General features: G+C 39.5%; 1 protein-coding gene across 2 annotated transcripts in view; it reads left to right on the top strand.

Moving 5' to 3' along the window:
• Positions 1-18,766, top strand: part of LRRK1 (leucine rich repeat kinase 1) — a 218,690-nt gene that overhangs the window by 44,648 nt on the left and 155,276 nt on the right. For both annotated transcript variants that reach the window (XM_045286375.1, XM_004717458.2), the window contains exons 2-3: positions 73-236; positions 9,391-9,562. In XM_045286375.1, coding sequence (XP_045142310.1) covers positions 73-236; positions 9,391-9,562 — 336 coding nt within the window. The remainder of the gene's footprint in view (positions 1-72; positions 237-9,390; positions 9,563-18,766) is intronic.

The following is an 18,766-nucleotide window of genomic DNA, read 5'->3' as shown; positions in this document are numbered from 1 at the left end:
ATGAAATTTGTTCCATATCTCATACTATTTTCTCTGTAGATTTTTTTATGTTTGTTTCTTCCTGTTTTGCAGGTAACATGGATGTGGGCAGCAAACCATCTACATCAGATAATGGCTGTATGGCAGCGTTTTCTTGGACAGAAGGCATCAACACTGCTTACAAGCAGGGCAATCTCACCAAGGCCCGGAACCTGATCAAAGAGGCTTGTGATGAAAGCACATCTCAGCTGGAAAAGGTAGGCTGGGTGCCATTCTCCATACTGTACCTAGCCATCTGGGCCAGACAGACTGATTTCACAGATTATGTTCTGGCTATCATCCTAATTGTAATGGAGATTTTTAATTGTTTTCTACTAATACTTCATTTCACATATAAACTATGGGTTTATTTCTTTAAGTTGGCTTTGACTTAAGCTACATCTCAGCCTGCCTAACTAAAGCAGGTCCCTCACCACCACCTCACTGGAGTCCTTGTTAATTGTTAGTATCTACTTGGTTCTAACTCATACTAGACATATGTACAACAGAACAAAACACTGCCAGCTCTCACAAAGCTATTCTGGAAAGTAACCTTATAATAAGGAATAACATAAAAAATATACTGTATAAATTATATAAAGATTTACTGTAGCATTATTTATATTAGCAAAACACTGGAAACAATCCAAATACCCAGTTTAAACTCAAAAATCAACTAATAAAAACCCTCCAGATTACAGCATAACCTTGTGTGACTCTCTTTGGGTATGTCATCAGGAAGACTCAGTTGTAGTGATGCCATCATGTGATGCCTTAGTAGAGATCCAATGAGGACAAAGGAGATCCTCAGTCAAATGCATTTACATAGTGGCCACAACAATAATTCAAACATGCTGGCAATGGTGAGTGTAATGCAGGATCATATTCTGTCGCACATAAAGTCACCACAAGGGGGAGTCAATAGTTAATGATATGGCTATTGTCATCTATCACCTTACCTAAACCATGATCCTCAGTGTTTTGGGATCATCCTCCATTATGTTGGTCTAATGTGAGGAGTCAATCAATTGGAAGGGGAATTTCCTTAGTGGTGTGGGTTACATCCAATAACTGAGTGGTTTACATCCAATAACTGAATGTTTTGGTCTGTCTGTCTCTGTGTTTCTCTCTCTCTCTTAATTCTGCCCTTGTCCCATCTGACTTCCAGTTTGGCGGGTATAAGAAGCCATGAGCTTGCCACTTGATCTACATATTTTGCTTTTGCCACCTCCTACAACCCTATGATCCAGTAGCCTGTTGCCTTTCTCATTGATTAACGACTACTAAATCCACTCAGTTGTTTGGATCATAACAAAGTTTGGGTAACATTGTAAAGAATGGCAATTCCAGAACACTTAATTTTACTCATACAAAACCTGTACATAACACAGGTACAGATAAGAACTCATCTTATCTGTAAGAGGCTTGTGATGAAATCACACCTGACCCAGATAAACCCTCCAGAAACAGAAATGGGAGTAGTGATACCAGGAGGGTAGGTAGAAGGTGGGTAGATGAAGGGGGAAGAAACCACTGGGGAAGGGAGACAGCAGTTGGTGTAAGATATGAAAATAATAATAAGTTATAATTTATCAAGGGGGGGGGCAAGCAAAGGAGCATAAAAAGAGGAGCTGATACCAAGGACTCAAATAGAAAATAATGATGGCAACATGTGTACCAATATGCTTGATACAATTGATGTATGGATTGGTATAAGAGCTGTAAGAGGCCCCAATGAAATGATCTTTAAAAAAAAAAAAACCTGTACATAAACAAAAGGCATTTTAGCAGAACCAGGTGATACTATGTGGTTTAAAATCAGAAAAGGGAATAAATAAATAAAATCAGGAAAGGGGTTTATCAGGGTTATATTTTTACACAATGCTTACCCAATCTGTGTGCTGGACAAATAATCCAAACTGAGCTATATGAAGAGCATTGCATCAGAATTGGAGAAAGACTTCTTATCACCCAATGATGTGGAGATGGCACAACCTTGTTGGCTGAGAAGGAAGGGTCCATGAAGCTTTTTCTGGTGAAGATCAAAGAGTCCAGCCATCAATATGGATTACACATCAACATGAAGACAACGAAAATTTTCCCAACTGAACCAATAAGCAACATCAGGATAAACAGAAAAAACATTGAAGTTGCCACGGAGTTAGTTACACTTGGACCCTCAATCAACACTCAAGGAAACAACAGTCAGGAAATAAAATGATTTATTGTACTGAGAAAATCTGTTACACAATATCTCTTAAAATGTTACAAAGCAAAGTGTCATTCTGAAGGTTTAAGGTCCACCTGACCCAAGCCATGGTATTCCAATAGCTTCATCTATACTCAAATGCTGGACAATGAGTAAGAAAGGATAATACCTTTGAAGTGTAAGTAATGTTGGCAAAGAATATTAAATATACTTTAAACTGACAGGAAAATAATGTGACCAAAATAATGTAATCATCTCCATAATGGGATCTGCTATGAATAGCCAATCTTAAAAACATTAGGGTGGGATGCAACACCCTAACTCGGGTCACATCTCTGATGCATTCCATTGAAAGAATGTTTCCTCAAGGCTGTGATCTGCTTCCAATATAAGTGGATGACATGGAAAAACTTTTCTATGTCTTTCTGGGTCTGGGGCCTACATCTTGTTCATCAACATCTGGTTCTTTGGATTTGAGTCAACGGCCTGCCATATTCATCCCAATGGTTGAAACAAACTGTGGCATATCCCTACCATGAAATACTGTCAAGACATATCCAACTCCTGTATAACAAAGCTCACATGGAAGAAGCACACCAGCCTGTGCGATCACAAGGAGTCGAAGGGATCAAGTATCAGGCATCATCAGAACAAAAAAATCTTACCATAGTGAATGAGGGGGGGGGAGGGCAGAGTGGAGACCCAAAGCCCATTTGTAGGCCACTGGAGATCCTCTTGTAGAGGGGTCTCGGAGAGGAGACGAGCCAGACAGGATGCGATGTAGCAAGGATGAAAAATTCAACTTTCCTCTAGTTCCTAAATGCTTCCTCCCCCCACCACCCCACACTATCATGATCCGAATTCTACCTTGCAAATCTGGCTAGACCAGAGGGTGTACACTGGTACAGATAGGAACTGGAAACACAGGGAATCCAGGGCGGATGATCCCTTCAGGACCAGTGGTGTGAGTGCCAATACTGGGAGCATAGAGGGAGGGTGGGTTGGAAAGGTGGAACTGATTACAAGGATCTACATGTGACCCTCCTCCCTGGGGGATGGACAACAGAAAAGTGGGTGAAGGGAGACGTCGGACAGGGCAAGATTTGACAAAATAATAATTTATAAATTATCAAGGGTTCATGAGGGAGAGGGGAATGGGGAGGGAGGGGGGAAAATGAAGACCTGATGCCAGGAGCTTAAGTGGAGAGGAAATGTTTTGAGAATGATGAGGGCGATGAATGTACAAATGTGCTTTACACAACTGATGTATGTATGGATTGTGATAAGAGTTGTATGAGCCCCTAATAAAACGATTTAAAAAAAAATTAAAGCAGAAATAAATAAGCCAGAAAACAGAAAAACAATGGAGAAATCAACAAAACAAGAAGTTAATTTTTGAAAGGATCAACAAAATTGACAAACTGCTATCAAACTTAACAAAGAAAAAGAAGCAGAGAAATATATCTAGAATTAGAGACGGAACAGGTGGCATCACAACAGAACCAAATGAAATAAAAAGAATAATGACACAATATTATCAAAGACTGAATTCCAACAAATTTGGTAATGTAGGTGACATGGAAAAATACCTATAAAAACACCTTCTACTCAAAGTAATGCAGCTGGACAATAAAAACTTGAACAGAGCCATAGCAAAAGAAGAAATAAAAAAGGTCAGAAAAAAACTCCCAACCAAAAAAAAAGTCCAGGACCAGATGACTTCACCGGAGAATTCTATGAAGTTTTCAGAGAAGCGTTGTCACCAATTCTATACAAATGACTCCAGAACACAGAAAGAGACAGAAAGCCCCCAAACTCATTCTACAAAGCTAGAATAATCCTGGTCCCCAAACCAGGCAAAGACTCCACAAAGATAGAAGACCATTCTCCCTCATGAACGTAGATGAAAACATTCTCAACAAAATCCTAGCCAGTAGAATCCAACAACATATTTTTTTTAAATTATGACCAAGTGGGATTCATACCAGGGGATTCAAGGATGGTCCAACATTTGAAACACAATTAATGCAATACACCACATAAACAAGATTAAAGATAGGAACTACATGATATCAATTGATGCAGAAAAACCATTTTACAATATTCACTACCAATTCCTTATACACTTAATAAGATAGGACATATATGATAAAGGCCATATATGATAAACCATCAGCTAATATCATACTTAGTGGCAAAAAGTTGAAAACATTCCGACTGAAAACAGACATTCATCAACAATGTCTCTTATTGCCACTCTTATTCAACATTTTGCTGGAAGTCCTGGCCATAGCCATAAGACAACAACAATAAATTAAGGGACTAAAACTTGACAAAGAAGTGAAACTCTCTATTTGCAGATTTCAAAACAATCGAGGGATTTAGTTAAGTATCAGGACACAAAATTAACAAGCAGAAATCAATTGGACTCCTGCACACTAGTGATGACAGATCCAAAAAAGACATCAAGAAAACAATAACAGTCACAACAGCCACACAAAATTAAAATATCTAGAAATAACCCTAACTAAAGAAACAAAAGACCTGAATAAGGAAAACAACAGAACATTAATACATGAAACCAAAAGAGACCGACACAGATGGAAGAATCTCCCATGTTCATGGAAAGGAAAACTCAATATTGTGAAAATGTCAATACTATCTAAAGCAATATACAAATTCAATGCAATTCCAATCAAATCCCAACATTGTTCTTTAAAGAAGTGAAAGAAATTGTTTATCAACTTCATATGGAGAGTAAAGAATAAGCAAAGAACTTGTGAAAAAGAGGAACAAAGTAGATGGTCTTGCACTACCTGGCTTTAACACCATCTGCACGGACACAATTGTCAAAACAGCCTGGTACTGGTTTAATGATAGATATATAGACCAATGGAATAGGACAGAAACCCCAGACATAGAAGTATCTGTCTACAGACAACTGGTTTTCAACAAAGGCCCAAAAAAACATTAAATGAGAAGGGGATGCCTTCATCAATAAATGGTGCTGGATATCCATCTGTAGAAGAATGAAAAGGGACCCATACCTTACCCCAGTGATTTCATTCTACCTGGATCCACATTTATCTATAATCTATAATCAACATTTATTAAAGTAATAATCAAGAAATGAATCCTATGTAGCAATAAAATAAATGATTTTTTGATAGACACAAAACCTCAGAGAGTACATCAAGTACATTATATTGTGTAAAGAAGTCATCTCAAAGGACACAGTCTATATCATTGTGTTTATATAGTATTCTTGAAAGGATGAAATGATAGAGATTGGAAGCAGACTAGCGGTCGCCAGGTTTTGGGACAGAGGAGAGAGGGTGCGACTGAAAGGGTGGCAGGAGGCAATGGAAGAACTGTGTCCTGGCTGTGCTGGAGTTACACAGATATATCACGGCATCGTGAGAACTGTGCACACACACACACACACACACACACACAGCGTACCAACACCAGGCCTTTGTTTCAGTGATGCATTATTGTTAGATGAGATGCCCGCACTGGGGGGAAATGGGTGAAGTCTTTGCAGAATGTCCTATGAATCTGTGATTATTTCTAAATGAGAAGTAAAAAAAAAAGAAGAGGAGATAATAATTTTTTTATAGTTTAGGAGAGGGAAAATTTGATATAGGTTTTCAAAATCATGGTTAATTGGTTACCCCTGATAGGCTATGATTGAAAAAGGGTATAATGAGGGGATTGTGAGAACAGGTCAGGTTCTGAGCCTTGGTCTGGGTGCCAGCTACATAGATGTGTTTACTTGGTGCAATTCATCAAGATAATGCTTCTAAGTTTTATATTTTTATGTATGTATGTATGTTATGTACCAATAAAAAGCATTTTGTTTAATATGAGATTAACTTTGTATGTATGGATTTCCAGATGATTTAAATGGTTAACACATTTAGCTGCTAAATAAAAGGTTGGAGGTTCAAGACTACCTAAAAGTATGTTGCAAGAAAGGCCTGGTGATCTACCTCTGAACAGCCAGCCACTGAAAACCCTGTGGAGCACAATTCTACTGTGACACAAATGGGTGTGTCAATCAGTATCTACTCAACAGAGGCTGTTTGTTTGTTTGTAATGGACAAACTTTCTGGAAAGCTGTGGGAAGGGCTATAAAAGTGGTTTCTTTTGCTGAAGGGGACTCAGATGTGGCAACCTAGAAGGAGATCTACTTTTAATTGAATACTTTTCTAGATTGTTGAATTAAAATAAGTACATACTTTCGAGTCTCATGCTATCTCTAAACAGGGAGCCCCCTCTGGTACTTCTTCCCTCTCTGGTTCCCACTGACATAATTTACCATTTCGTGAGAACGGGATGTTTAAGCTTCTAACCAGCTAGTCTAGACAGCTGTTGCTTGCATGTGGTGACTCATCTAATCAATTACTGTGACATTTCCCTGTAAAGACATGGTTTCCTGGAATAGCAGGTCTCCTCCCCACCACCCCACCCCACCCCCAGACTAATTGGCAGCAGAGTGAGTTTTTCTTTCCTGGTCAATTTGAATATGTCACTTTCTTCTGTGTTCCAAATAACGCTTCCAGTTCCTTAGCTCAAACTTCAGCATTGCCTGGCAGTCTTAATGTCCAAAGCCCACCTACTACTCAGTATCTCTCCACTTTCAGCCGCCCAGCCTTCCTGAAAACCCACATTTGCCAGGATATCTTGGGCAAAATGAAGAGAACATGAGCTTCGGAGACAGGTAGACTCCAATTCAAATCCTGGATAGTTCTGCTGACTCTAACTTTACTCAACATGGACAAGTCTTTTTTTCCCCTGTTCAATAAGATGAAAATAAAGACAGGATACTCAAAGGACTGATAAGGGAATTAAATGTTCTCCTGTAAAAACAATACTCAGCACTACACCCGGCTTGTCATTGTTCGGAGCTGTGGTTCCATTTACCCATCCTGCTCATCACATGCTAAAGTAAACTACAAAGATACTTGTTTTCTATACCAACAACACTTAAATAAATCATGCTCATGTATGGCTACTTTATACATACTCCCAATTCAAACTCTGTTATAAACTCACTAACAGGCTCCCTATTATCCAGTGGGCACATTAGATGAAAGGAACTAATTGTTGTAAAGTACCAGTATCTTATATGCGATAGGTCCTCAGTAGATGCTGACAGTCCTTTGTGGCTGTGTCATTCCACCTTGAGTTCTGAATCTGCCCCTTAGAACAATATCAACGCCTGAGTCCATGAGAAGTAGGTGTCGTCCAGGAAGGTTGGCACTTTTAGTAATGCAATGGAACATTTCACATGCCAACCAGCATCCACCAGGGGACCATCTTCGCAAACACTGGGAGCTGGTGAGAAGTCAGTTGGTGACAGTTATGTGATCTTTGTCAAGCCTCTCTGAACCTCCATTTCCTCTTCTGTATGACTACATTAGTCTTGTGGAGTTGATATAAGGCTCAAATGAGCTTGATGTACACGTTGAAATGGCCTGACAAAGGACCTTAGGCTCAGGTCTTATTTCCACCCTACACTTTCTTTCCTCTGATCCCTAAGTCAAGAATTACATTAAATGTGTCTGGAAGATCTTTGTCCCAGGATTCAGTCTGTGGAATCCCCTCATCTGTCACATTTCCATTTGTGAATAAGGTGCAGGAGAGTCCTTCAGAGAACCTGGTTCTTCTGTAATCTGATCCACATACATTTGGTGTTTATTGAGCTTCCATAGTCCCTGCCCCAGTGAAGCTTATAGTAGAGAGCACTGTGAGGCAAACCAGCCCCTAACACATCATCACGGGTCTGGTAGGTGCAATTGTACAGCGATAATAAGTAAAGATTATAGTAAAGACATAGAGAGCATGAGAGATTGAACTAATGGAGTCAGCCACATTTCATGATAGCATGCCTACCTCAGCCTCACTTGGTGGACCACGTGGAGAGAGAAAGAGAGATTTCTTTATTGCTAACTCAAGCTTATATATCCTTGGTGGGTGAGCAAGCCCCCTAATTATAGGTAAAGACATACATCACAGGAAACAGTTGTGCTATAGGTAATACAATAATGGGAGGGGGGTGATCTAGAGGTTTCAATGCAATAGGAAGGGGAAGTATTGGGGGCACATATGTGACGAGATGGGCTGATTCTAGATTCAGGGAGGAGCTTAATTTTGGATATCACTGAGCTGCTTTGACCTGTACTCTGGCTCACTATAGAAACCATTATCAGTAGGGTCTAAACCCACCTTGCAGGGACCAAACTGATGGCCCCAAGCCTTTAGGGAGAAGTAGCCCATTGTCCTTAACAGCAGGGAGTGGGCTCCACCTATGGTGGGCCCAGAGGACTTGGGAGAAATCTTTCTGTTTCCCATAGAGCACCATTGTCCAATAGAATTATAATGTAAGCCACACATCTGGTGTTAAAATTTCCAATACCAGTGCCAGTTGTATCAAGTCAACTTTGATGCTGGACCACCCCACGTGTGTTGGAACTGAACCATGGGTTTACAGCAGGGTTTATAGTGCTGATTTTTCAGAGTGGGTCACCTATTTTCTCTTCTGAGACATCTCTTGGTAGACTCAAACAGCCAACCTTTGAATTAGTAACTAAACTTGTTTCACTGTTTCTACCACCTACGGACTACAAATTTTCCAGCAGAAAATGTGAAATTTATTTTAATAATATTTTTTACTTAGGCTGCATAGATTTAAAATCATCCTTTCTAACATGCAATCAAAATAAAAGTAATTAAAGAGATACATTCCTTTTATTTTGTATAATCTTCAAAATCACATATGCACCGTGTACTTTGAGTACATGTCGCTTAGTACTGGCCACACTGCAAGAACTCAGCAGCCCCATGTGATCTGTGACTTCCGTGCCAGAAAACTCAGTGTTAGTGTTATGCATCAGCTTGGTAATGGAACCCTGGTGGCATAGTGGTTATATGAGTTGGGCTATGCTATGCTCTGCATAGTTGGCAGTTCAAAACCACCAGCAGCTCTATGGGAGAAAGACTGGACTTTCTACTCCCAGTCTCAGAAGCCCAAACTCATAGTGGGTCACTGAGTCAGCATTGACTCAATGGCAGTGAGTATCAACTTGGCAACATGTTTCTTTGAAGTCTGTTCTCCAAACAGCACCTATCTAAACCAAGCCCTGCTCTGTTTCAAACAGGGCCAGCTTCTTAGCATCTCCTCAGCCAACGGAGACCTGGAAACAGTGCGCTATCTGCTCACTGAGAGGAGGGTGCAGCTGTCCACAGAGCCTAATGATGACAACCCTGCCGTGGAAGCCACACATTTCGGACACACTGAGGTTGTGCAGGAGCTGCTGGAGTCCTTGCCAGGTGAGTCACAAGCATGAGCACCTTACCAACACTCATGGGACTGACTTCTCAGGTTCAGGCATGTTTGGGGAATCTTACTCCATAAATTCTTGTTTCTTTAAGCTTTTTTATCAAAGATCAAGACATTTGCAACATCCAGTTGGCTTTTCTAATGAGGTGAGCTGCTGACGACGTTACACATCTCACTCCTATGAATTCACACGATCTGCAGTCACCATCTTGAAAATGTTAATAACTTTTCAACCAGGGACTCCATATTTTCATTTTTCATTGGGCCCCATAAATGATGGCAGTCTCGTGTGGAGCATACCACTATTTGCTTTGAGAAAGATTTGGGCTCAGACGTCGTTCCAAAGAGACAGCCTTTTCCTATATCTAGTGAACAGAAACCAGGCAGTCTAGGCAAGACATGGAAGAGCTGGGAGGAGTCTAGAAGCAGTTGTGGAACCAGAGACCGAGTTCCTCTTTCCTTAGACCCCCATGATTAGCATCTCCTTAGCCCCAAAGAGTCTACCCCAATGACTCATCTAATTGTGCATATAACATTTGTTGAACATTTTCCAAATATCAGATACCCTAAAGAACCTAAAGTGCACAACGGCTTTTTAGAAAGATAGCCCCAGCCCTTTTGTCTTCCATTGTCAGGCAGGGTAAATAAAGGTAGAAATGAGTGATTCTCATTTAAGGAAATCATGCTGAGGCTGAGGCATTTACACAGTGCTTGTGGCTATGTATTGGTCAGCAGTTCAAACCCACCAGCTCCTCCATGGGAGAGAGATGAGGCTTTCTACTCTTGTAAAGAGCTAGTCTTGGAAACCCACTGGAGTAGTTCTACCCTGGCCTCTAGAGTTGCTATGAATCAGGACAGACTAAATGGCTGTGAGTTTGGATTTTGTTGTTGTTTGGGGGCACAAACATCAGGGAATGGTCTTTTCTGTGTAAAGGGAGACAAGCTCTTCAGAGGGACGTGGCAACTCAGCTGTGTTTTGCAAAGAGCAGAAGTGTACTTGCAGACAAGTGAAGGAAAAGCATAGGTTGGCTACTTTTGCAGATCAGGGATATTGGTTGCTCCCAGTGGGATCCTGTCTTCAGCACAATTCAGGCAGAGTTGCTGAGGACTTGAGTTCAGAACATCGTGCTGCACTGTTAGAAATTATACAGGGGCAGCAGTCTCTAACCTACTCTTTCTTCACAATGGGAAGGGAGTATTATCTCAGGATCAGTTGCCCAAGGCTGATTCCTATGCGGTGAGTGTTTCCACACTCCAATTTTCTTACCAATTCTGAGACAACTGTCCCTCCCACAGCATTCTCTACTCTGCGAGACTTGACAATCTGTCTCAATGGCCACCCAAGACTCTCAAATCATATCACAGTGATGGGGTTTACAAGGGAAGTAACGGGTTACAATTCATATAAGGAATACTAAGAATATAATTCATTGATCAGGACAACCTCCCTTTATCTGTGCCTGTTGGCTTGACTTTCTCTATCCCTCAACTCACGGACTAGCCCTGTCCTGCTCAAGCAAATGTTACAAAACTCTTTCAGCTTGACAATTAAGTGTACAGAGACATCCCACTCCCCCAGAAAGCTCTCACTTAGATTTCTTACTTCATGGACTGGGAAACTTAGGTCCCCTGAATAAGTGCCCAATGATACCCTACTCGGCCTGTAAATCTCCTGCCCTAAAGGCACTCAGCTTTCTTGATCCATGAGCTGGAAAGCCCACAGTGATACTTCCTGCAAGACTCCTGGTTCCTCCAGCTACCTATCTACCACAGCGTCTCATTACCTCTCACCATCCCTGGACTGAAGAGGTCCAACACAGGGACCTGTGTGTCTCCTGCACCTAGCAGGCTCAGCACAGGATCTTGGGTCCAAATGATTTGTTCTTCTACTGGATCTTCTTCCTTGATAGTAATAAAATCCTCTTTTCTTCCTCTGGGATGATTCATTTCAAGCCTACCAAAATGGCAAAACAGATAATCCCTACCTTAAGATTGATACACCCATATATCTTACTTGCATGATCCCACTCCCGCTATCTCAATCTTCTTGGGGGGCCACAAGTACCTCACATTTGTCAGAAGAACAAACAAATCTATCTTGGAAGAAGTATAGCCAGAATGCTTCTTTGAGCAAAGATGGTGGTAAGACTTCGTGTGCTTGAGACATGTTATCTGGAGAGCCCAGTCCCTGAAAGGGGATATCATGCTTGATAAAACACAAGGGTAGCAAAAAAGCAGAAGACCTTTGACGAGATGGATTGACACAGTAGCTGCAAACATAAGCACAATTGTGCGTATGGCACAGAACTGGGTGGTGTTTCATTCTGTTGTACATAGGATTGCTATTCAGAGCTGACTTGATGGCACCTAACAACAACAACAACGACAACAACAACAGTCCAGTCACTTGGTGGTTATAAGTACTGTAGCTAGAAGGACCGTACTAAATAATTCATAACACTGCAGGTCACCTCCTAGCCACCATATTTTTCATACTTGATGCATTAACTTCCCCCCACTCAGCCATTCAAATTATAATCACAACCATGAAAGCATATAAGCTAGCTATCCCATGCCTTTTTGTTCCCCCATTTTAAATAGCCAACTTCTGATTCATCTGTCCCTATCAAACCAGTACTCTGAAGAGACAGTATGGGCCTTGATCTGAAGAATCTTCTATTCCACAACTTCGGGCATATACATTCATAAAGAAAAGCCCAGTCTAGAGCAAGCCATCAAATTGAAGCAATTTACACCAGCTCAATAGTGTCAACATCTTTCTATTCACTTAGTCAGGTTTGGGTCAGTTCATCCCTAGCCATGTAAGCTGGTTCAGTGGGTACCAGCAATAGTGCATACACACATATACATGGGGATATTTTTGCTGATGTCAGATGGATCTTGGCTCAGAGCATCGGATACTAGAAAAATGTCTACTTGTCTTTTATTGATTGTGCAAAGGCATTGATTGTATGAATCATAGCCAACTACTGATAACATTTAGAATTCCAAAACAATTCATTGTGCTTATGTAGAATATGGACATGGATCAAAAGTAGCAGTTTGAATAGGACATGGGAATAGCACACGGCCTGAAATCAGGAACTACATGTGTCACTATACTTATTCAATCTGTATGCAGGGCAAATCCTTCAAGAGGCTTGACTATATAAAAAAGAATATGATATCAGGCTTGGTGGAAGACTTACTAACAACTTGCGATAAGCTGATGACATAACCTTGACTGTGGAAAGAGAGAAGGACTGGAAGTACTTGCTGATGAAGGTAAAGGGTTGTAGTCTGCAGTATGCATTACAACTCAACGTAAAGAATACCAAGGATGTCACAACTGGACCTCATAACTGGACCATCACGATAAATTGAGAAAAGATTGAAATTGTTAAGGGTTCCATCTTTTTGGATCCACAAAAATGCTCATGGAAGCACCAGTCAAAAAATTAAATGGCACTTTGCATTGGGTAAATCTGCTGCCCAAGGTCTCTTTAAAGTGTTGAAGAACAAGGATATCACTTAGAGGACTAAGGTGTACCTGCTTCAAACATGATATTTTCACTCGCTTCATATGCATGTGAAAGTTGGACATTGAATAAGGAAGGCAGAAGAAGAATCGATGAATTTAAATTCATCAAGTTGAATTATGGTGCTGGTGAAGAATATTGAGAGTACCATGGACTGCTGGAAAAAAAATAAATAAGCAAACAAACAAACACACCCATACCTTGGAAGAAGTACAACCAGAATGCTCCTTAGAAACAAAGATGGCGAGACTTACATGTCAGGAGAGACCAGTCCCTGAAAAAGGATCGGCAGTGAAGTAGAAGGGCAGTGAAAAAGAGGAAGACCCTTGAAGAGATGGCTTGACACAACTGCAACAGTGGGCTTCAATATAATAACAATTGTGAGGCTGGTGGTGTGTCATTCTCTTACACATAGGGTCTCTATGAGTTGGAATCAACTTGACACAGCTAACAACAATGTGAATGTATACCTCTTCTCCCACCATCTCTCCCTGCCTGTCAGTGCTCATAGGCTCAGGAATTCATGCAACTGTGTACACTTATGCTAGCCGGTCTCTTCTCTCTCATCTGTGGCAACCATGGTCTAGGCTGGGTGTCAATTCAGAATATCCAAGCTTTTTTCCTTTTTGTTATTTCTTAATGGTTTTATTGTAATATATAAATGTAATTCAAATAGCATAATATTCAGTAGTTCAGTTATATTAAGACGGGCTGTGCAATTACCACAATCAATTTTAGAACATTTTCTTGTACTCATTATTGTTGGATCCCATTTCCCCCCAACTATCTTAAATTTCCTATATAGAAAAACATACAAAACCAAGATAATATAACAATGACAGAATGAAGTTCTTCGATTAAAAAGAAAATGTTAAAAACAGAAAATAATTTAAAATGGGTCAAAGGGGATATCAAGTGATAAAGTGTTACATTTTAATGTAACCGCATCTGCCATATTCCACGTTACAATGTTCTCTATCTGGTAGCAAGGATATTCACATCCTGCACTATGGTCAATGGAGATTTTTCTGATGGCTTAATCCATATGGGGACCATGCAAATAGTTTTGGGCTTTTACTGCCATCCTTCTGCAAAAAGGGTGTTCAGAGTTTAAGCTCTGATAACTGTTCCTTCCTCCAGATTTGGATTTTGTTATTTACAATCCTTGGATCACACAGACTGAGGTGCTTCTTCTGTGTAGACTTAGCTGATGATAACTTCGATATCTTTAAGACCCAAGACACTATTCTTTCTGATAGCTGGGCACTTCACCACACTTTGCTATAATGATCTTCAGTGATCTCTTCACGAGAGTGAGAAAGTAGGGCCATGTCATGAGAACTAATTGTTTTTAGGTTAAGGCTATGATTAAGTGCAAGCTCAAAATCATGTACCTATGGCTTATGTATGTCTCTGGGTCACTATATAGACATCGTTACCATTTTATTGGAAAATATTATACAGCACCCCCATGGGGCATATGTTAATTGTAATGATAGTGTTATTAATTTAAATTCAATAGTATTGAATTGAAAACACTGTTGAGAAAAGAAATTTATGTATATATCTATAGGACAGGTTTTTAGACCAAAATACTTGATTATTGACTTCTACAAATTAAAAACTTAACTGAATGGACACTATTTACACAGGAAATTAGGGCTGGGGTAGAGCAAACCTTCCAATAAAATTCATTCACAAAGGAAGAACCAGCCTGCTAGACAAATACATGTCATGAAAAAGCAAAGAGAGGATGAATATATGGTAGTCCCAAATCACAATTCATTGAGCACCCTTAATGCAAGGGTTCTGAACTAAAGTCCAATGACAACCAATTCCGTAACCTTGGGATAGCAGTCATCTGCTTCTTTTCACAGGAGGGCATTTCATAATTAGGTCCAAGGTGAGTTTATGGTAAAGTCCACTTCGTTTAGTGGAGTTTTCAAATCCGGTCCTTCTGGTGTGGTCATTGAAGGATGTTGTGCACTTTGAAAGCACAGTCTAAAGTTCCAGTTGTCTGTAGCATGTGACCTGGGTCACTGAGAACTAAATAGAAACTAGGCCTAAAATACCCAATTAGGAACGTGACACAGGGTGTATTTACCCCTTGGGGTCTGTATAACAAATATTAAGCATTTTTCACAATGGTAGGTTGCCCCACCACCCACCAATAGAAGTGTAATTTCCTTCTATGACACAGAAATGTCCCTGCACTTGAGTTTCCAGTAAGGTTCACAAGTCACTCTTGTAGAAGTTGACAGTTGATTCAGGGTGATTGTAGAACAATGTTATATGGCAGGTATTGGTTGGTCTTCTCCTTTCCTTGCAATCATGAGAAACTGACCCCAGCTGAGCTCAGGCCTCTTCTCTTGAAGTGGTTTTAAGAGATACAAATAACAGAGTGATAGACACTTCATGGGCACTAAGCAGGCACACTACTTTGTTGCTTCGGGGTCTAGATTAGATTACATGACCTGAGAACAAAAGCCTGCCTTCATTTTGGTATTTATCTTACAGCACTGGATTCATGCAATATTTGCCCTTTTGTGATTAGTTAGCTTCATTCAGCAAAATGGTTTCCAGGTACATCCATGTCATAGGGTGTTTCATATATATATATGACAGGTTTTTAGACCTGTTGATTAGCTGTTGATTATTTTTATTATTGACATAGGTTAACATTTATTTTGTATCTATATTTGGAAGAAATTATATTCTTAAAAGCACTGGAAGAAATCACAGAGACAAAATTACAATTGATTTAAATAAGTTCAAAAACTTTATTTCTTTAAAACAAATGATACAAATAAAATTTAAAAACAGACATCAATTTGGGAGAAATATTTGCAAAAATAGGGTAACAGCAGAACATATGTACTGGAAATAGAGTTTACATAACTTAGGTGACCAATAGCTACAATAGTACGTGAAATGATAATTGAGAAAAGAGAAAGTAAAATGTTCAACCTCATAAATAGGTAAATGAATGCAAATGAAAAGAACAATGAGAAGTGATTTTTTACTTATCAGATTATTAAAGTATTAACTATTGGTACTACTTATGTTAATATGAGTCAGTAAGTCATATATTTCTATAATATTGGTGAAGTAAAAACTGATAAAATGGTCTAGAAGATAATTTAATAATATGTATCAAAATAGCAATTAGCTCACAAATTCCAGTATAGTAATCAATACCAAAGTATATAACAAATTGTAATTAGGGTTTGTGCATACTGTTTATGGAACTGTTATTGAAAGAGAAAAAGCCTAGCTATCCAGCATGAAAAGAATCATTCAAATGTTAAATTTTTTAAAATAATTTTACTGGGTGCTCATACAGCACTTATCACAAAATCCACACATCCATCCATTATGTCAAACACATTTGTATAGATGTTGCCATCATCATTCTCAAAACACATTCTTTCTACTTGAGCCCTTGGTATCAGCTCACTTCCCCCTCCTCCACCATCTCTCCCTCATAAACCCTTGATAATTTTTTTTTCATGTCTTACACTGACCGATTTTTCCCTTCACCCACTTTTCTGTTGTCAGCCCCCCAGGAACGGGGTTTATATGTAGATCATTGTGATCAGTTCCCCCTTTCTCCATCCACCTTCCCCTTCCCATCCTGGTATCCCCACTGTCATAATTGGTTCTGAGGGGTTTATCTGTCCTAGATTCCCTGTGTTTCCAGATCTTATCTGTACCAGTGTACATGCTCTGGTCTAGCCGGATTTGTAAAGTAGAATTGGGATCATGATAGTGGGGGGAGGAGGGAGAGGAAGCATTAAAGAACTAGAGGAAAATTGTATGTTTCAATGGTGCTATACTGCACCCTGACTGGCTCATCTTTTCCTGGAGACCCTTCTGTAAGGGGATGTCCAATTGTCTACAGATGGACTTTGGGTGTCCACTCCACATTCCCACTCATTCACAATGATAGATTTTTTGTTTTGGGTCTTTGATACCTGATACCTGATCCCATCAATACATCATGATCACAGAGGCTGGTGTGCTTCTATCATGTGGACTTTGTTGCTTCTCAGCTAGATGGCCGCTTGTTTATCTTCAAGCCTTTAAGACCCCAGATGCTATGTTGAGAGCTGGGCAACATCAGCTTTATTTACCACATTTGCTTATGTACCCATTTTGTCTTCAGCAATCATGTTGGTAAGGTGAGCATCACAGAATGCCAGGTTATTAGAACAAAGTGTTCTTGCATTGAGGGAGTACTTGAGTAGAGGCCCAATGGCCATCTACTACTTTGATACTTAACATATAAATATATGTACATAGATCTATTTCCCTATCATTATATAAACATATATTTATATATGTACGTGCTTGTATTTAGACCTCTATAAATGTCCTTTGCCTCCTAGTTCTTTCCTCTATTTCCTTTTACTTTCCTCTTGTCCCACTATCATGTTCAGCCTTCATTCAGGTTCAAATGGTAAAATTTTAATGACAACTTATGCAGGCACTGGAAATAATTATTATGTAAAATTCTTCATGATGTGAGGAATTGCATACCTGTTTTTTAGGGATGCATAGTATTCCATTGTGTATATGTACCAGAGTTTATTTATCCATTCCGCTACTGATGGGCATTTAGACTGTTTTCAACTACTTGCTGTTGTGAACTGTGCTGCAATGAACATGGAGGGTGCATAATTCTATTCATTTTCTGTCTCATACTTCTTTGGAGTCTATGCTCAGCAGATGTATTGCTGGGTTATATAATAATTCTAATCACTCTTGTTTTAGGTAGTTTCATATTGCTTTTCACATGTTTGCAAGTCCACCATGAGTGTATAAGAGTTCCAATCTCTCTCTTCCCTCTCCAGCATTTATTGCCTCTGTTTTTTGCTTGTTTGTTTAATTTAGCTATCTTCATAGATTTAAATTGATTTCTCCTTGTTGTTGTAATTTGCCTCTCCCAGATGGCTAGTAATCATGAGTGATTTCCCATGCGTTTGTTAGCCATTCAAGTGTCATTCCTGGTGAATTGTCTGTGTCCTTTTTCACCTTCTAATTGGATTATTTGTTAATCAGTTTTCTCCTCTTCTTCTTATTGAGATGTTGAAGAATTCTATAGATTTTAGTAACTAGTCCCTGGTCTGCTGTGTAATTGTGGAAGATGTTTTCCCAACCCATGGACTCTGTTTTACTCTTCTGAGGTGCATAATCACTTTATTTTTAGTAGGTCCTACTTATCTATTTTTTATTCCACACTGTGTATTTCCTTTATTATATATATTCATATATGTCCTGCAATAGGGCCCTTAAGTTTGTCCCAGTTTTCTTACTGATGATCCTTATAGTTCTGGAGTTTACATTTAGGTCTCTAATACATCTTGAATTCCTATTTGTGCATGAAGCAAAGTATGAGTCGTATTTCATTCTTACGCAGATGGGGATTTAATTTTTCCAGCACCATTTGTTGAAGAGGGTGTCTCTTTCCCTTTCGATGTTTTTTAGTCCTTTAATTAGGTGGTTGTAGGTGGTTACTTTTACTTCTGGGTTTTCTATCCTGTTCCATTGGTCTATGAATCTATCATTGTCACCAGACTGTTTTGACTACTATGGCTGTGCAGTAGATTTTGAGGTTGGCTAGTGCAAGGCCTCATACTTAGTTCTTTTTTTTTT

Source organism: Echinops telfairi, unplaced genomic scaffold (assembly GCF_000313985.2).
Source record: "Echinops telfairi isolate 266 unplaced genomic scaffold, ASM31398v2 ScPeMD7_7;HRSCAF=31, whole genome shotgun sequence".
NCBI lineage: Eukaryota > Metazoa > Chordata > Mammalia > Afrosoricida > Tenrecidae > Echinops > Echinops telfairi.
This window is presented reverse-complemented; position numbering and strand designations above follow the sequence as displayed.